We start from the raw sequence: 19,830 nt of genomic DNA, 5'->3' as shown, positions 1-19,830 counted from the left end.
GAAGAGCGAGGCCAGACAGCTAATCGTTAGTTGTTTTTTGTTTTTAATTCATCTCTAATAAGCAACACCATCTGCCCACCCCCACATGGGAAGTGGGACCCAAGAGAGGGGGCCTAGCACCCACTTTCAGAGTTGGAGGCAGAGGCCTGGGAGGCCTTGAGGCTCAGATCTCCCCATTGGGTGCATGGAGGGCACAACCCCCAACCCAGGGTAGGTTAGGTTTCATCTACTTGACCAGGGACCCTTGGGAGCAGTAGAGAGCGTGTGGGCCCTGGGGCTCTTGTCCTGGGACAGTTAGCTTCTGGAGGTACCCGTGGCCCCCTGAGCAGTTAGAGATTAGGGGGGCTGATCCTCGGCCGTAGGGGTGGTTAGAGGCTGTGGGCTGTTAGAGACAGGCTGCCCAAGCCTCTGCCCCCAAGAATGTTAAGAGATTTGCTGAGGTCAGGGGTGCTGGGACACCAGTTTTGGGAGGGAATCGTTAATACGAAGAAATGTTCTGAGCTCCCCAGAAAAGAGCTGTAAGTTAGAGGAGGGCCAGGGCTGGTTGGGGCTCAGCGGTCCCAAGGCTGGGGGTCCTGCCTGGGAGACGCAGTGGTCACTGGGGTTTCTCTCCCTCAGTGGTCCTGGGCTCCTCCTTGGTGGGAGGTGGTGGAGAATTCCTGGGGGAAGCTGAAGTAGTGGGGTTGGGGGACCGAGACCCCGACTGAGCATCTATGCTCGCATGCTCCTTCCGAACAAGGTCCTCCAGCTCCTTCTGCAGGGGAAAAATTCACAGAGGTCAGAGGTCATCATGTGTCATTCGGTCAGAGGACCTGCGGGAGGGGGATCCAGGGACTAGGCTCGGGGTGAGCTGGGGTGATAGCTCCTCACCTTCCATCCGAGGAGGTCGGCAAGGGCCAGGCAGCCCTGGTCGCAGTCGCCCAGCCAGGCCACGTCCCTGAGGGCGAGGGAAGAGTCAAAGCTCCAGGGCTTGTCCCAGCACCGGTGGCTCTGCCTGTCCTTTGCCTCCGTGCCTTCCCTCCCACCTGGGCCCTGTCCCTCCCAGGCTCCACCTCATCCTGCTGCAGGCCCGGGCCTCACCTGTAGGCCTTCTTGGAGTCAAAGTCCATGCCTCCTCCGAGGGCCATCATCATCCCGAGGAAAGGGTCAGTCTGTGGGGGAGGGGGAGCTCAGAGCACAGACTCTGGAGCCAGGGGGCCTGGGTTTGAATCCCAGCTCTGTGACTTCACTCAAGTGGCCTGGCCTCTCTGAACCTCAGTTTCCTTCTCCGTAGAGTGGGGGTAATCACCACACCCACTCCTAGGATGATGCTATCAGTGGGTTAACACAGAGAAAATGCTGAGCACAGTGTCTGCCACACAGAATGCTTTTTGCCTGCTGGAGGAAACAGCTGTCCCCAGGGGGGACAGAGGTCACCTCAGTTTGAAAAGACAGCTGAGAGCACAGTGACTCCTGACGGCACCGCTGCCGGCCCGGGGACCAGCAAGCCCAGACTCTTCAGTCACAGGAAGCTCAAGGTTCCTGTTTTGGCTTAAGTTGCTTTGGGCTGGGGTTCTATCATCTCCTCAAAAGGGTGAATGGGACTTCCTGGCAGTCCAGTGGTTAAGAATCCGCCTGCCAATGTAGGGGACATGGGTTCCATTCCTGGTCTGGGAAGATCCCACGTGCTGCGAGACGACTAAGCCCGTGTACCCCAACTACTGAGCCCATACCCTAGAGGCTGTGCTCTGCAACAAGAGAAGCCACTGCAATGCGAAGCCCGCCTTCCCCACGCCCCTAGAGGAGCCCCTAGCCACAACTAGAGGGAGCCCAAGTACAGCAATGAAGGGCTACTATAGACAAAAAGGAAGATAAAATAGGGTGACTGACCCAGAGGCCTGTGGAACCCTGGAGTCGGGGGAGCCTGGAATCTGACCCTGAGGATTCCAAGACCCCCAGGTCTGAGCTGAGGGGCCCAGAGCATTGGGCTTCCCCAGAGACCTGTCCCCTGGTTCCCGGGGGGCCTGGGGGAGGTGATGTGGGGCTCATGTGTGGGGGTGGCGGGGTAGGACGAAGAGGACTCACCTGGCCAGTCTTCTCCTTGTTGATGAGCAGGCGCGGGGTCGACAGGGGCGCCCTGGGGGATGGTGATCTGAGTGGTGAGGGCCTGTCGCGGCTCCCCCAGCCTCCCAGCAGCCCCCACAGCCCCAGCCCCCAACCTACTTGCCGATGAGGGACGCGAAGGGCTGCACCTGCAGGGAGGTGCCCATGATGATAAGGAGGTCCACCTTCAGGAAGTCCTACACAGCGGGAGCGGCCAGTGAGGTCAGCTGCCGGCCCCTGCCCCGCCCCTGCAAGCCCACCCGCAGCTACTTGGGGCAGCCACCTGCCGCAGGGCAGGACCTAGGCTGCCACCGCGTGGGCCGAGACGGGGCGGCCGGGACACTTACTGACTGCATGCAGGAGAAGAAACGCGCTGGGAGGTTCTCGCCGAAGAACACAATATCTGAGGGGGAGACAGATGGACAGACAGACATGGGGACAGAAAGAGATGGTGAAAAAGCAGGGGACAGAGACAGGGAAGGGGAGAGAGAACGGGCCGGAGCAGAAGGCGGACCGCAGGGCTGGGGCGGGAGTGTGGATGGGGCAGTGGGGATAGGCCAGGGGGCTATGGCGCCCCCTCTCCCTAGTCACGGAGAGAGGGTGACCAGGGTCGGGTGGATGGATGGGGAGCGTGGCCTTCTTGGGAAGGGGTTAGCGGGTGTGCAGGGTCCCAGCCCGGATCTACCTTGGTTGGTCCCAGGCCCCGCGGCTCACCAGGCTTCACTATGCTCTGACATTTCTCACACTTGGGAGTCACCTCGGAGAAGATCTTCTCTGGGCGTGGGGAAGGGGAGGAGAAGGAGGAGGTAAGAGGCTCTGGGTTGGGGCTGCAGCCTGCCCACGCCACCCCCTTCACTGTCAATACAAACACAGCTCAGTCATGGGGGAGCCTCCTGGGGCGTTTGCCCTGCCCAGGAAGGACCTCTTCCCAGCACCAGTCCACAGCTATTACATGAAAGAACAAATAAGCAGACACTTGTCCCCAAAAGGGGCAACTGGGTTCCACCAACCCCCAACTTGGGGAATCTGGACTTGGGAGTGAAGTTCTTTCCGTGGGTCTTTTTTTTTTTTTTTTTTAAATTTATTGATTTTTGGCTGTGCTGGGTCTTCATTGCTACACAGGCTTTCCTCTAGTTTCGGTGAGTGGGGGCTACTTTTTAGTTGTGGCGCATGAGCTTCTCATTGAGGTGGCTTTTCTTGGAGCATGGGTTCTAGGGCGCATGGGCTTCAGTAGTTGAGGCTGCCGGACTCTAGAGCACAGGCTCAATAGTTGTGGCGCACACATGGGGCTTAGTTGCTCCACAGCATGTGGGATCGTCCCAGATTATAGGTTTGATCTCTAATCTGGCAGGTGGATTCTTTACCACTGAGCCACCGGGGAAGCCCTTCCCATGGGCCCTTGAGGGCAGCCCTACTTCCATCACGCGTCAGGTCAGAGAGACCTGGTGGGTGCTAGGTCAGTGGCAGAGAGGGAAGAATTATGCAGATAATCTTGGGATGGGGACAAAACCTTAGGTCCAGGTGCTTCCCACTCTTAGGCTCAGTGACAGACCCCCTCTCCTCAACACACACACCATGCTAGGACAATCCTCCTCATTGCTTATTGATCAAAGCTGCAAAGGACTCTGTCACTTGCAATCCACAGAATCCTAGCTTGTTCATTCAAATATTCACTCATTCCTTCAACAAATATTTATATAGAGCAATGCGTTAAGATCTGCCATTTACTTTAAAATATTTCTGCATTGACAGCTCATATTTTGTGGGTGATGCTTGTGTTACTGCTGGAAGGGAACAGATAATGGGGTAATGTTAATTGTACATGACCCCCAGCTGCTTGCACTTGGGCTATTCAGGAACCCTTGCCCCAGGGGCAGTCAGCTGGCATTTTGTCAGAAGGGCTACATTCCAAAAGCCCTACTATCAGCACTGCAGCTGTCCTTGTCCCACATGGACACCAGAGGCTTTGTGAAATCAGCATAAAGAAGGTCAGAAACGGGTTTGCATGGATGAAATAAGTGGATTCTTAATTAGCACAATGGATATCAGAAATCAACTCTCACTGGCATTCTAGAAATGTGGATTGACTGGGTTTTTCTTCTTCTTCTTCTCTTTTTGGACACTCTGCCCTCACGTGAACAGGGACAATGACTTTAGCAAGCCCTGGAGTCTCTTCCCTTAGAGACAGCCCCTACCCAGCCTTCATACCAGCGTTGTGCGCAGCTTCACATGTCATGGACTCCGCTCACCTGAATCCAGCTAATGGGCTGGCTGAACCCTGTGTCTCTGGGGCAGTGCTGTCCAATATGGTGGTTACAGCCACATGTGGCTTTTACATTTTAATTAATACAAGCTGAAGAAAGTTAGAGATTCGGTTCCTTGGTCATTTTAGCCACATTATAAGAGCTCAGTTGCCTCATGGAGCAGATGGCTGCTATGTTGGACAGTGAAGATATATATAGAACATGCCCCTCACCACAGAAAGTTCTCTTAGATACTTCTGCTCTTCTCAGAATGTAGTTGTGTTGGCCTGGATGAGGCCTTCATGTAAGAAGGGGTCAGAACACCAAAAGGACAAAGGGCTAGGGTTTCATGACCTCATCCAACAGGCTGCATGACCACGTGGAGGCTGGTATACTAACACACGTTGCCGTGTCTGGGGCCTGCATCCATTATATCCTGGCTATGAGATGGGGTTGGGAGCAGAGAACCCCCACTGCCACCTCACATCTTTAGGGGCTGCCATTACCTGCTAAAAAGAGCCGCAGGGACTTCCCTGGGAGTCCAGTGACGGAGACTCCACACTCCCAATGCAGGAGGCCTGGGTTCGATTCCTGGTCAGGGAACTAGATCCCACATGCCCCAACTAAAGACCCCACATGCTATAATAAAGATCAAAGATCCTGCATGCCCCGATTGAAACCTGGCACAGCCAAATACAGAAACAAATAAATTTTAAAAAGAGAGAGAGAAAGGAAGAGCTGCAGAACTGCATAGGACAGAGCTGGTGTCTGTGTATGGAGACCCTTTCCCTGGTGCTGAGGAGCAGACAGGGGACAGGAAGCCTGCCCTCGGGGGTAACCTCCAGCCCCTCACCTTTCATCCAGCCCAGTGAGTACTCCTGCCGGCAGCCTGAGCTGATGCAGTGGGACGTGTAGAAGGTGCCGTGGGCCTCCACCAGGTCTTCCGGCTCCAGCCCAGCCACTCGCTCCAGGGTGTCTATGTTCTGGAGGGAGACACGGAGGGGAGTGGGTCAGGAGTGAACCACCTTCCCCTCCTAGGGGTCAGAAGACAGAGCAGGGGACTGCAGCTGAGAGAGCCAAGTGGGATAGGCTGAGAAGAGAGGAGGGGAGAGGCAAGGGGCAGGGGTGTGTCTAAAACTTTTTGTTTCCCCCTGATGGTGCCTCTGAAAAGTAAGTCATGGATGCTTCAAGGCAGGGGCCCAAATTCAAGTGCCTATGAACCCAGGCCACTGCCACCAACCAGCCCTGGTGTTTTTCTGCAAAACCAGGTCATTTTCCTTCCCTTTTGCGGAAGATCTGTTCTGTTAGAACCAGACTCTCTAGTGGCACCGGCCAGAAATTTGGTGAAATAAATGTACCAATCTTCAGCGTCTCTGCTGTGAACACAACCCTCTCAGATATGGCACCCTTGTGCAGTACCCAACCTGCACAGCTGTCTGTGGCAGGCTTGGCCAGATATTAACACAAATCAGTGAATCAGGAAGTTTTTTTGAGTTTTAATTACAGTTTTCCTATTTAACAGTTCGGTTTCTTACTTTGATCTGCTGCATAGGTAGTACATTAAATTCTTTTCAGACAGAATTACTTTCCTTAGTCAACACACAAGGATATTTGTCTCTTTCACATTTGTGCTTTCGCCAGCCATTTTGGAGCAGCTTTTGTTTGCCCACAAGAAATGCCACTGAGGCAGGTGCTTCTGGAGGACCTAGCGGATGTTACAGAGATGGCCAGGAACGTGCGGTCCACAGCTGACCCAATAAGGTTTCCCAGAGACTCTGCGAACAACCATTCCATTTCCAACTGCCCTCTCTGCTTCCAGCCAGCCATCAGTTTGTCCCCAAACCATGCAGACCAGAGCCTCTGTTTCCAGACTTTCTGCGGCTCTCCCTTGCCCCAGCCTGGCAGAAACGCTAGTTCTGCCTTTGTTCCTGAACTTAGTTTACCAACTTCCTCACACGCGAGTAAGCAGTGTGTATGCAAATAGCTGGGTTTCCCTGGTGCTCGGATGGTAAAGAAGGAGGGAGACCTGGGTTCGATGGCTGGGTGGGGAAGGTTCCCCTGGAGAACGGAATGGCAACCCACTCCAGTATTCTTGCCTGGAGAATCCCATGGACAGAGGAGCCTGGTGGGCTACCGTCCGTGCGTGGGGTCGCAGAGAGTTGGACATGACTGAGCAACTGACACTACTCACTACTACTCATGCAAATAACTAAACAGCACATCAAAGGACTACCTATGGCCTCTGTGTTACCTTTTGAGGCCCCTTAAGAGAAATTACCTATTTGGCTGCACCAGGTTGTGGCACGAGGGATCTCTGACCTTCGTGGCTGCATGCAGGAGCTTTGGTTGTGGCATGCAGGATTTTGTTCCCTGACCAGGGATAGAACCTAGGCTCCCTGCACTGGGAGCTTGGAGTCGGCCACTGGACCACCAGGGAAGTCCCTTGATGCCACTTTTGATGGGGCACCCACAAATAAAAACGAATGTGGCTGGGGAGTTCCCTGGTAGTCCAGTGGTTAGGACTTGGTCCTTTCACTGCCATGGCCTGGGTTCAATCCCTGGTTGGGGAACTAAGGTCTTGCAAGCTGTGAGCACAGCCAAAAAGAAAAAAAGAATGTGCCCAGATTTCCTGAGTGTTCTAGTGGTTAAGCATCTGCTGACGATGCAGGGGACATGAGTTCGATCCCTGGGCTGGGAAGATTCCACATGCCTTGGGGCAACTGAGCCCAAGTATCACAACTACTGAGCCTGTGCTCTAGAGCCCATGCACCACAATTACTGGAGCCAGCACATCGAGAAGCCTTGGCACCATAATGAGGAGTGCAACTAGAATGCACTCTTCAACTAGCGTGCAACCAACAAAGAGCAGCCCCTGCTCATGGCAACTAGAGAGAGCCCACATGTAGGAACAAAGACTCAGTGCAGCCAAAAAACAAATAAATCTTGGAAAAAAAAAATCTATCTTTAAAAGAAAAAAAATGATGTGGCTGACCCGTATGTACTGGTATGAAGGAATCTCTTCAAGATGTTAGAAGGCCCTGTGTACAAGATGTGGAAAAAGTCAACATATGAATTTTTTTGTTTGCTTGCCTAAGTGTGGACTATTTTCAAAGGAAACCCAAGAAGCAGGGAACAGTAGTGGCCCCCGGGGAGGGAAGCTAGGGCTGGGGAATACGGCCCAAGAGGCTCAGTATAAAGGACAAGCAGCAATGACCGCATGGAGACAGAGCAGCTGGCGTCTGGCCTCAGTGCCAGGCAGGGAACAGGGTGTGGTGAGGAGGTGGGCCACTCAGCTCTAGTCAACTGCTCCCCCCTCCACCCCGCCTAGAAAGCCACCCAGGGTGCAACCAGCTCTTCTAGATCTGCAAGAGGAGCCTGAAGTCTGAGTTTTCATCTGTAATCTCTTTTGATTGTCAAACCTTAGCTCACTTTCGGTTTCAAGACATCATGTCTCTGACTGACATGTTTTTAAAAAGCACGAGTTGTGCTTCTCCAGTGGCTCAGTGTTAAAATATTCGTGTGCCGATGCAGATGTGAATTTGATCCCTGGTCTGGAAAGATACCACATGCCAAGGGACAACTAGGGACAACTGCGCAACTACTGAAGCCCAAACAAAGCCCCTAAAGTCTGTGCTCCACAACAAGAGAAGTCACTGCAACGAGAAGCCCCTGCACGGCAACGAGAGAGCAGGCCCTGCTTGCTGCAACTAGAGAAAAGCCTGTGCAGCAAGAAGACCCAGCACAGCCAAAAACAAATAGGCTTCTCCCCTATAAATGGCAGGTTTTTTTTAATTAATAAAAAGCATGAAGCTGCTATGTGGCTGAGTATAAGGAAGGGTCTTCTAGATAAGGGCTTAAGGAAAAGAAAGCTGAGTATAAATCCAATGTATAATGTGAATGCCACAGATAGATTCAAAAGAGTGGAGATCACAGTGACTTGACTGAAGGAGACAACTGTTCTTCTGTTTGAATGGATCCTTGTGTCTTGAGATAAAAATAGCATCTCTTCAAAAGTGCTACATCGTCACAATTCAGGAAGACCTGAAGACAGTGTGTTGCAGAAAACTGGGTCAATGTCTCAAAAAGGGGCTGAGGCTGAAGAAGAGGGTGAGGAGGAGTTGAAAAAAAGAATGGTTTCATGAAACATGAGAGTGGAAAAAATGTTTCCACCTGTGTGTAATGTAATGCACCAATGTGAATATATATGTAGACTTGAATCTGTGTGTGAAGTATTCTAAGTAGTGGGAAATGCCACCACATTTCACACTGACCCCAGAACATATTCGTGTTGGCTTTCACGTAAAAATACCCTGTAGCTGCTGTGCTTTCATGGTTTGGGGCAGGGGAGGGGAGTGCCTCATATGGAGTTGGGGAGTCAGCCCTCTGAGCATTTGGGATGAACCAGGTGGTCCTGGCCCTGTGTTTCTCATGCTGAGACCCCTGTGATCTCCTGGTCTCTCTTGCTCTCCAGCTCGAGTCCAGAAGCCTTAGTATCTGGCTATCTGCCTACAGCTCCATGTGACTGTCTAATGGGCATCTCAACCTCGATGTGCCTTCAATTAAACTCCTCCTCTGCCCCCAACGCCTGCACAGCCCACTATCTCAGTAAAAGACAGCAGGTGCTCAGGCTGAGAGATGTCCAGCCATCCCTGACTCTTCTGCTTCTCTCAAGAACTGTTCATTCAATCCAACAGCAAGTCCTGTTAGTTCCACCTTCAAAACGGGTTCACAAGTCACCCACTTCTCCCCTTGGACAGCACCCTCCCTGGCCCAGCCTCCATCCTCTCCTGCTTGGACCATCACTGCAGCCCCCTTCCTGGCCTCTGTACCCACCCCTACCCCCACTGCTCCCTCCCACAGTCTGCCCTCCACATGCAGCCAGAGGGACCCTGCGAACACCTGGGGTAGGTCACATCTTGGCCCTGTCCAGAGCACTCCTGTGGTTCTATCTCCCACTAGGCAAAGGACAAAGCCCTCCCGGTGGCCCCCAAATGCCCACATGGTCCACCTGTCACCTCCCTGACCCCATCTCCTCTGTCCTTTCCTACTACTGTCCTCGCTCACTCAGATCCAGCTATTTGAACATGCCAAGTGCAGCCTCACCTCAGGGCCTTTGCACTGGCTGTTCCCTTTGCCTCTCTCCCTGAGATATCCCATGGCTCCCTCCCTCTCCTCCTACAGGTCTTTGTTTAAATGTCCCTTTTTTCTGTGAGGCCTTCCCTGACTTATTGTTCACAACAGCACCCTTCTCCCCACTCACACACAGAACTTCTGATTCCCCTTTTCTGCTCAGCCCAGTGCTCCATAGACATCTCAGCATTAACATTAACATTAAGCATTAACATCTCAGACTAGATACTCCACTCATCCTTCTTGTCCACTCTCCCTCCCCACCCTAGTGTCAGCTCCAGGAGGGCAGGGATGTCTGCTCCTTCTGTCTACTGCCTGTACGGCCTGGCACTTGTTGGCACTCAGGAAACACCAGGACAGAAGCTGACGAACAGGATTGACAGCAGGGCCATGGTGAAGATTTCATGAAATCACACACAGAAGGTGCTTGGCTTCAGGTGAACTGTTTGTATCATGTCTCAGCGCATTCCATGGATAAAAGGTCAAGTCTATCCTGACCTGGGGCTCCCCCACAACCCCTACCAGCCCGAGGTGGGAGTACCTGCCCCCTTCTGAGAATTCTGGACCTGAACAAAAAGACTTCATCCTCCCCCTGGTGGCAGATTCTGAGGCTGCAGGGTCCAGATTGCCAGGCCAGGAAGGAAATAATAGAACACCTATTTCTATCCATGGGTTCTCTCTCTATTTTACAAATTTGGGTTCTGAGATATGAATTAGAGCAGGCACAGTATCACTGCTCTAGAAGATCATGTAATTCAACACGTATTTATAAAACAAAAGTAGAGGCACACTTTTCACTATTGGGTGTGCGAGACCCCAAAAGTCTCACCAACTAGGAAGTCAAGAATGTGAGCTGTCCTTACCTGAGGACCTCTTGGTGAGGCCCTCAGCTAAGTGCCTGACATACATAAGCCGTGGCCCCATGGCCCACACAAGGCCTTTGTGCAAATTATAAGAGGGTACCCCTTTCTTAAGACTCTATAGCCACCAACCGGAAAATTGTCAGCATGCAGCGACCGTGTTGGGCTTCCCTGATGGCTCAGATGGTAAAGAATCTGCCTGCAACGTGGGAGACCTGGGTTCAGTCCCTGGATGGGGAAGATCCCCTGGAGAAGGAAATGGCAACCCACTCCAGTATTCTTGCCTGAGAAATCCCATGGACAGAGGAGCCTGGTGGGCTACAGTCCATGCGGTCACAAAGAGTCAGACACGACTGAGCGACTAACACTTTTACGCTTCAGTGATCATGCTAGACCAAGTCACTTCAGATCATCTGATGGAAAACCCAAACAACTATGGTGCCAAAGGTGTCTGCTCAGAGAAGGGGTCTTTTCTCAGTACTCATGGGGTGGCCCTGAGGGAGGTCACTGCCACGTTACCACAGGCCTGAGAAGGTGAAGTGGTTCTGACCTCTGCTTTTTTTTTTTTCATCCATCCTGTGTGGCATGTGGAATCCTTGTTCCCTGAACAGGGATCAAACCTGTGCCTCTGCATTGGAAGCAGCATGGAGTCGTAACCACTGGATTGCCAGGGAAGTCCCTGGCCTCTGTTTCATAGAAAGGGAAACTAAGGCTGAGAGAGGCGACGTGACTGACTGCAAGTCACACAACAGAGAGGCTGCGGCCTGAGCTCTTGACCCCTCCTGCCCGCCCGCTTCCTCCCAGGATCCCGAGGTCCTGCCTACCTGTGTGTAGCAGCGCAGGAGCAGTCCTTTTTCCTTCAGCAGGCGGATGAAGTAGTGGCAGATGGTGGGCTGGAGGGAAGCAAGCACGGCAATGCTGAATGTACACCGCCCTGTGCCAGGAACTGTTCCAGACCTGTTTCTCCTAATGGAATCTTCACACCATGAGGCACAGACCTTCATTATCCCCATTTCACTGGTAGGGAACTGAGGCTCAGGGAGGGTGACTGGCTGGCCAAAGTCACACAAACTGTGGAGTTGGGGTTAGCACAGAAGCAGCCTGGCTCCAGAGTCTGGGCTCTTACATGTATCATTAGCTCATTTAAGCCTCACAGCATTTCTTTTCAGGGACTATTATCTGCTCCATTTTACAGATGGGAAAACTGAGGTCCAAGGACACAAGAGCATGATATGAGAGAACAGGACTTGGACTCAGGTAGTCTGGGCCCAAAGCCCACACTGTTTTGTTTTGTTTTTTACTGTGCTTCAAGGCTTGCAGGATCTCAGTTTCCTGACCAGGGACTGAACCTGGGCCATGGCAGTCAAAACACAGAATCCTAACGATTAGGCCACCAGGGCCCATGTATTTAATAGCTGTAGGATATTTGTCTAAAGGGCCCTGAAGGGGTCCTTCCCATGCCTGCTGGCCCCCAATTTTTCCTGTCCCCACTTCCACAAAAAAGAGCTTACCTTGAACTGCCCAGGATAGAGTTCCTTGGCGAGAGCAAAGAAGGGCTCTGGATGTTTCTGTGGGAGAGAGAGCCGGAGGGCAGGTGGGCACCCAGATGCCCCTGGTGAGATGTGAGCAGGAGCCAGGAGGCCCATCCACCCCTCATCACTACAGACTTTCCTCGCTGTGTGACACGCACCTTGAAGTAGCTGATTTCAAAGATGGCCTCCGGGTAGGGAAGACGGTATTTCTCCAGGTTGGCGTAGAGGCCCGTGTTTGGGGATCGAAAGTCAGGGATGCCCGCAGCTGGGGGAGGAGGGGTAATCAATAAGGGACTCTGGCTCCTTTTCTTTCACAGCCCCCCCCCAACACAGCTCCTCCCCAGGCCCTCGCAGGGGCGCCCCCACCAGGAAGTGGCTTTTCGGGGAGGGGAAGCACTTACAGGTGGAGATTCCAGCTCCCACCAAACAGATGACCCTGCGACCTGGAGGAGGAGAGTTTAGGCAGCGTGCGCATTTCTCTTTTTCAACTTACATTTGTGTATTGTTGTTTTGAACATCAAACATTCCTCCAAAATATGAACCATTTACCTTAAGAGAGTTGTCTTTGCCATAAATTAAGTACTGAGCTGATGTTTACAATAGATTTTTGACAACTTAAAAAACTTATTAGTGGCACTGCTGTCTAATAATCAGATATATTATCAGAGACTGAATGTAATGATTAAGAAAGTAAAGTTTACAAAAAAAAAGAGCAATGTTTCCCCTTCCCATTCTTACCTTTAAGTAATTTCACCTATCACAGTCCCTGAAGCCATTTACTCTGTGCCAGGCCCTGTGGCGAGCACTCCAGATCCCTGAATGGCTTTCCCAGCCATCTCAAGGTGGGTGGTGTTAACATTCCCATTTTACAGATGAGGAAACTGAGGCTTAGACAGGGGAAGGGGTCATACAGTTGACTGAGGGAAGAGCCAGCATGGGGTCAAAGAATCCATTGGTTAAGATTACACCAGTGTAGTAAAGATTCATGAAAAGGCCACTTGGAGAGAAATTTCTCCTCCTAGCTAGATCTAGACAAACAGGAGATCTTCGTGAGAGGTAGATCTTAGGGAGAAGGCTGGGAGGGTGTGTTCCCCCGGAAGTGCTGCAGGTTATTGTGAAAAAGAATCTCTGGCCATCTCTTTATCTTCTGGACACAATATTGCACAGCCATCTATTTCCAAAGTCTGATACACATTCCTCCATCCTATCCCTTCCCTCTATAATCAAATGCATGTTAGCCACCAGAAGTCAAGAATTTTCAAGAGAGGATCCAAGCTGGGCCATTCTCAGCTCACACCCAGTGAGCAGCAGAGTGGATAAGGGCTCCCCATCCCGGCTTTCCTGTGCCCCAGCAGAGTTGTGGAGCAGGTGGGGTGGGGGTGGGTCTTAGTTCAGATCACCACACTGGGCTTTAGCTTCCTGCTCTGTAAAATGGGCACAATCACTGTACTGGCCTCGTGGGAGCTGTTGAGAGAAGGAATTCTCTCCTGTGAAGCTGAGATCAATGCCTAGCACTAATGATTCTTCGAGACACTAGTACTCAACTTCTTCAGACACGTGATTCGTATCCCTATAAGTACTCTGTTTCCCCATTGTCACCAGCTTTTGGAAAAGATGGGAAGATGTGGGAGGGGAGAGGTCGAATCATTTCACAAGCATGCAGGGCTGTGAAGAAATAGCCTGACTGTCTCTCTGGTGGCTGGCTGGCAGCCCTGCCATGCAGCACCCTTGGCATCTGTCAGTCAGCTGATGGACGCACATGAGTGTGAGGGCCTCTGGGGTGTCAGGATGCCATTGGACCAGGGTTGGCAGGCCCAGTGGACCCAGTGGAAGGGAGTGAGTGTGCACTCTAGATTCAGGAGCCCTGACTGCCTCTCGCCAGCTGTGTAACCCTGCCCCAGGTTACAAGCTCTCTGTGTCTCAGTTTCTTCCTCTGCCCAGCTGACTCCCCACAGGTCTCCTGTGAAGATCATATGAGGCTACGCCTGCCAAGTGCATAGCCCAGTGCCTGGCAAAAGGCGAGAGCCCAATTCATTGTTATTTATTACTATCCCTCACAGGCACCATCAATTATTCTAAAACCCAGGTGCAGGAGGACGGATGGAATGAAAGCTTTGTAGCCACTGCCTGTATTCTCTTTGGGGCCCACCCAAGCCAGAAGATGGGGCTTCCTGAGTAGCTCCGTGGTAAAGAATCCACCTGCCAATGTGGGCAATGTGGGTTGGATCCCTGGGTCAGGAAGATCCCCTGGAGAAGGAAAGGGCAACTGACTCCAATATTCTTGCCTGGGAAATCCCATGGACAGAGGAGCCTGACGGGCTACGATCTGTGGCATTGCAAAGGAGTCGGACATGATTTGACTAAATGACAACAACAAAGGCAGGAGATGGATGAAGGCCATCAGGGTGAGGACCCCCAGGAGAGGGGGGCTCAGGACGTCCAGCCTGGCTGCCTGCGGAGAGATGGCAGCAGCTAGAGGACAGGGAAACTGCAGGAGATGTCCTCAACAAAAGGCTGTTCAGGACCCTCAAAGGGTCGATTGTTCTAGTCAAGGACTGCTTAGGGCTCGGTTTCTCAGACTCTGGTGACCTCAACTCGAGGCAAGAAATATAAATTACCCGGTGACCTGGTAAAAAGATCTCTACACCACACCCGGAACAAGCCTCTTATAAGAATCGTCACGGGGCACACTTAGGCAACGCTTGCTCTGTTTCAGGTATTTACATCTATGAATTTATGTAATCCTTCTTTATAATCCTGGGGCTTCCCTGGTGGCTCAGACGGTAAAGAGTCTGCCTGCAACTCAGGAGATGAGGGTTTGATCCCTGGCTTGGGAAGATCCCCTGGAGAAGGGTATGGCAACCCACTCCAGTATTCTTGCCCGGAGAATCTCATGGCCAGAGGAGCCTGGCAGGCTACAGTCCATGCAGTCCCAAAGAGAAGGGAGGAAGCCACGGGGATCCCTGGGGGAAGAGTCTATTCCATAATCTTATAAGGTAACTACTATTATTACCATCTTCACTCTAATAAGCAAGCCTGACCAATAGAGACATGGTGATGGTTCGGCGAGTAAGACTGTGACCCAAGCTGGGCCAATCGGAGCCAATCTCTGCTCTTGTGCTTGAACCACTGGGAGAAAGATGCTGTTTTTCAGTGGGAGCTGCTAGGCTGGTGGAACTTGTTTTTACAGCTTCTAGGAGCTCCCAATACAGAGAAGAGTGGAGAAAGGGCTCAGCATAGAAGTTGCTGAATCCAGCCACACTTCAGGGTCAACAGTTACAGGATCAACACACTCCCTTTTTGGCACCAGACAGTTTGAGTTGGGTTTCTTGCGACTTGCAGATGTAAGCTGTGAATGGTTTGGAGCTGAGAAGTCATGAGAAGAAGTGGCGGGGTCGGGTGGGGGGAGAGTCACGCAGGAAGGGGCCCAGGGCGGGGAACTCACAGCGCTCGCTCTGCATGTAGCGGCTCACTCCTTCCAGGGTTAGCTCATCTAGGAGTCGCTCCTTCTGGGTGCCCAGGCCCAGAGTCTGGGAGAAGAAATTCCGCAGGAAGTCCACTGCCCAGAAAGAAGAGAGACAGCGGTTGGGTGGGTGTTTGTTCAAGGGGACACAGAGGCCCTGAGTGCCCCTGCCCAGCCCTGGGTCTCCTGTCTTGCCACGACTAAAGGCTGGATGCCTGGCCAGGCCAGGGATCCCGAAATGCTGCATCTGGTCTTACACACTTTGCATGTCACCCCCAGTGGAGGTGAACACCCAGATCCCTGACTTAAACTGCCCTCCAGCACCCCCCAGAACCGTGCTCCCAAGGCAGATACTCACTCTCTGCTTCTCCGCCAGTGGCTCCTGCCTCAGTGTCTGAATCTGAATCCTGGAAGGGGTGGAGGTGGGGTGACGAGGCCCCAGAAGTGGGGTTAGGGAGGGGAAGAGGGGATGACACCAGGGTTCTGGGGAAAGGCTGTGGCTGGGAGGTAGGCCCGAGGGAGTGAAGGGCAGCGGGGACCGTGCTGGGGGCGCGTGTGGGCTCTGGGACAGGCCGCCTGTGTTGGAAACTCAACTCTGCAGCTCGAGAGGAGCGCGGCCTCCTGTGGGCAACCACGTTTTTTTCTGAGACTCCGCGCCCCTCCTCTCACAAGTGGAGCTCGGAGGACTGAGGAAGGCCACCTGGAGGGCTGCGAGAAGTGAGTTCCTACGTGAGGCTCTCAGAATAGCCCTGGTTGGGGGCGGCAGTGGTGGTGAGTGCTCAGGAAGTGCTCGCTACTGCTCTCATCACCTCCCATTGCCCACGTCCTCACCTCATATCCCCTCCAGTCCCCTGCCCTGCCCAGCCGCCCTGCAGCCTGCATCACCTACGTCAATAATGCTGGTAGAAACGCCTGGGTCCTCACCCTGCGCCGTCAGCCCTCTGGCTTAAAGCCTCCCCACTCCACCCTTCCAACCTTTCCGTCTCCTTTATCAACTTCTCTCCTCGGCCAGGCGCCCAAATCGCGGGTCTGGGACTCTGTCCCGGGCCCTCCCTCCCGTCTCTGTCCGCTTTCCCTGGGCCAGCTCCCTCATGCACGCCAGTGGTCTCAGCCTAGTTTCTGAGGATGCCACCTTTCTGTCTCCAGATCCAGGGTTTCTGCAGCCCCCGGATGCCTCCCCCTAAGTATGATCCCAGACCCCTCACTCTCACGGTGTCCCAGACTGGCTTCAGTATCTCTTCCAAACCTGCTCCTCCTCCTGGGGCCCTAACTTAGTGTGGCTTCTGTCCCCGTGTTTGCCAGATGTCTCCTGCCTCCCTCACCTGCCCTCCTGCCATAGCACGTCCCCTCCCCGGGGCTCCACGTGGGCCAGCCTGTCCCTCCAGGACCCCTGCCCTGGCCTCCGCCCTAGCTCTCAGTCTCAGTCTCCATCTCTGATCTACTCTCCTCCTCTCTCTGTGTTGACCTGTCTGGGTCCACCCTTTGCCCTCCACATCAAAGGCCTTTCTCTTTGGCTTCCCCAGTTTAATCATCTGATCACAAACATCTGTGGCGTTTACCATGATGCCCGCTCCAAGAAGTCTGGGATTTTTCACGGTCACCACTGGGTAAAAATGTGTGAAGTCCCTCAGTCGTGTCTGATTCTTTGCAACCCCATGGACTGTAGCCCGCCAGGCTCCTCAGTCCATAGGATTCTCCAGGCAAGAATATTAGAGTGGGTTGCCATGCCCTTCTCCAGGGGATCTTCCCAACCCAGGTCTCCCGCATTGCAGGCAGATTCTTTACTGTCTGAGCCACCAGGAAAGCCAGGTTTCCTTGCTTTAAGATTGTATCTATATAAGCTTTACAAAACTCTGACCATTAGGCAATGTATAACTTGAAGGTGCTTGCCTCCTGAGTCCCTCACCCACAGCCCCGCCTCCCCCACCCCATCCTCCCCTTCAAGATAGCCACTATTAACAGTACAATGGTAATTACTCCAGATTTTTTTCTCTGAGTTGGCGATGGACAGGGAAGCCCGGCATGCTGCAGTCCATGGAGTCGCAAAGAGTTGGACACGACTGAGCGACTGAACTGAACTGAAAACTCATTATTTCCCCAGAAATGGGTCACCCCACAGTACAATGCTGCGCCTCGCATTTTCCACCAAACAATATATCACAGACCCGCCAGCTACAGAGTGTTGCATTGTACGGTTCATAGTTCATTTAACCCATCAACTGACAGTCGTTTGGGCTGTTTCCAGTTTGGCTGTATTGCACAATGCTGCAATTTACACCCTCGGATCTCTCTCTTTGGGACTGAGGGTCCCTTTTCCACATGAAACCTTTTTCTCTAACAGTGGCCAGGCTTTGGGAGCTAGGCGAGGGAGAAGCCTGGTCTGACAGGGAGCTCTTGTCCCCTTGGTGTGGCTCGGCCGTGCATCTGTGGGGCGCTCTCGTCACAGCTTCTGCTCTGCCCTACATGTGAACCGCGACCTCGTGTCTGTGGGTGGGCTGGCACGCTTTCAGGCTGCAGACAGTGAAGCTCTGTGGAAGGAGGCGAGGGCCCTGCCCAGCACGTGGGAGCAACTTGGTCTCAGGGGGAAGCTGAAGGTGATGGTGGAGCCTCTGTGACCCCTGCTTCCAGTGAAGTGTCTGGGAGGCAATATGTCAAGGCGCCGAGGGTTGCAAACCTGTCCCTGCTCTTCTAGCCAATGGACAGAGGACAAGTTGTTAAAGAACTCAGTTTCTAATTCCTTGGCTATAAAATGACCACAGTAGACCTGTATTCCTCCCCTCCACCGCTGCCCCCGGGATGCTAGGATGCCCATCAAACACAAAGCAGAGTACCCAGTTGGCTTAAATACTCAGTAAATGCTAACCATCAAGGTAATCAGCCACCTGAATCCTGAATACATGACACTCTTTCATGCCCCCCAGGATACCCTCTGCCTGGGACAGCACTTCTCACCTTGCCTAAGAAAATCCTAAGTTACTCTACACTGACTACCATGTGCTGTATCTCAGTCTGACTCTGCGATCAGCCTGTGGATTCTTGCCGGGAGGGGACTGGCTGGAATCTGTGTGATCTCACACAGTTTACTCTGCGCTCCCAAAGTGCCCTGCGCTACTTTCATGATCACCAGCAGAGTCACTGTCGAGTCACATGTCTGTGAGATCTGTGAATTCAGGAACCAAATCTCTTCCATGCCCACTGGGAACAAGGTTCAGGAGGGAAGGCGGGTAGGAGGGGTGTGCAGGGAGAAAGGAAAGTTTGCAAGGGCAGGCCTAGGCTTGAGGCCGCACACCCTTCTCTGACAGGCCCCAGAATCCACCATTCCCCCACAAGGGGAGGCGGGGTGAGGAGCTGGGGCAGTGAGCTGAGGGCCCTGGGGTATCTGACCCCCTTCTGCCACCTCCCCCCGGTGCTGGGTGTGGGAAGTCCATCTCTCTCCTTCCCTCCACCCTTGTCCCCATCTCACCTGAGCCTCCTGCACCTTCCCTGCCTGGGTCTCCTCAGGGTCAGAGGCTGGGGGAGGAGGGGGAGCAGACGTGGTTACAGTGAAGAGGTGGTTAAGGGGAAAGAAGGGCTTCCACGTGGGGGTGTAGAGAGGGGCAACAAGACCTTCCAACCTAGTTACACGGGGTGGGGGCGTAAAAAGGGAGTAGCTGGAGGGAGGGAGAGGAAGAGAAACAGACCTTATTGGAGTGGAGAGTGCTGGGAGGAGAGATGGTTGGTGAAGGACAAAGCCGCTGGGACAAGGAGGCTTAGGAAAGCGGAAAGAAAGTAAAGGCTATAAGGGCATGAAGGAAGACTTAGGAGGAGTTAGGAAGGACACAGTAGTGGGAGGGTTAGGTTTACAAGCAGAAGAAAATGTAGAAAGAAAGAGAAGAGAAGGGATACTGGGCCTGGAGGCAAGTTTGCAAGAAGAGGTGGTGGGGGCGGAACGGAAGGGCGAGATGGTAGGTTTAGAAGAGGAAGGAAGAGATACGAGAGGACACCAGGGGTCCCCAGCACCCTACAGTTCCCACTAACAACCAGGTACCCTTAGCAACCCGGACAGCGATATTCTAAGTCCCTAGTAACAAGGGTCCTTAGCAACTAAGGTGCGAGACACACGCTATCATTAGTCACTTAGGGGACGTGGCAAACGGACCCTTAAAATCTCGCGACCCAGAAACCCACCAATCTAGCAATATGTATCACAACGGCTCCCTGAACCTCATTCCCCTCCATGCAGCCCCCATCTCCTGCCCCACCATTCCCGCCCTCGGGCCCCGGGGCCTGCAGCCCTCAGCCAGGCCCCGGCGCGGCCCGACCCTCCCACCAGGGCCCCCGACTCACGATCCGGATCGGCCATGGGCGCGGGGCGGGGGCCCTCGGGACTGTCACCGACTGCTCTATCCCGTGACGGCACCGGAAACAGGAGGGGGCCGAGATAGGTCAAAGAACTACAACTCCCAGGAGGCATAGAAAACGTCCGGAGCGTGCCCCTCTGAGGTAAGAGGAGACACGCGAGAGCCGGACTACGAATCCCA

At 53.2% G+C, this 19,830-nt stretch overlaps 1 protein-coding gene and 1 non-coding gene across 2 annotated transcripts; one reads left to right on the top strand and one right to left on the bottom strand.

The window, feature by feature from the left end:
- Nucleotides 1-22: 22 nt before the first annotated feature.
- Nucleotides 23-19,737, bottom strand: SIRT2 (sirtuin 2). Its single transcript, XM_040252753.1, has 16 exons — nucleotides 19,637-19,737; nucleotides 18,774-18,820; nucleotides 15,669-15,717; nucleotides 15,293-15,406; nucleotides 12,249-12,290; nucleotides 12,006-12,112; nucleotides 11,827-11,883; nucleotides 11,140-11,208; nucleotides 5,179-5,308; nucleotides 2,797-2,856; nucleotides 2,430-2,485; nucleotides 2,203-2,279; nucleotides 2,065-2,116; nucleotides 1,081-1,151; nucleotides 871-937; nucleotides 23-754 (listed from the first exon to the last, which is right to left on the bottom strand). The coding sequence occupies exons 1-16, from the start codon at nucleotides 19,650-19,652 to the stop codon at nucleotides 596-598; spliced, it is 1,173 nt and encodes a 390-aa protein (XP_040108687.1). The 5' UTR covers nucleotides 19,653-19,737; the 3' UTR covers nucleotides 23-595.
- On the top strand, nucleotides 6,824-6,895 carry TRNAE-UUC. The gene has a single exon. It is a non-coding gene; the product is annotated as a tRNA-Glu (tRNA).
- Nucleotides 19,738-19,830: the final 93 nt, after the last annotated feature.

Source organism: Oryx dammah, unplaced genomic scaffold (assembly GCF_014754425.2).
Source record: "Oryx dammah isolate SB20612 unplaced genomic scaffold, SCBI_Odam_1.1 HiC_scaffold_13, whole genome shotgun sequence".
NCBI lineage: Eukaryota > Metazoa > Chordata > Mammalia > Artiodactyla > Bovidae > Oryx > Oryx dammah.
Note: the sequence above shows the minus strand (reverse complement) of the source record. Positions and strands in the feature narration are given on the sequence as shown.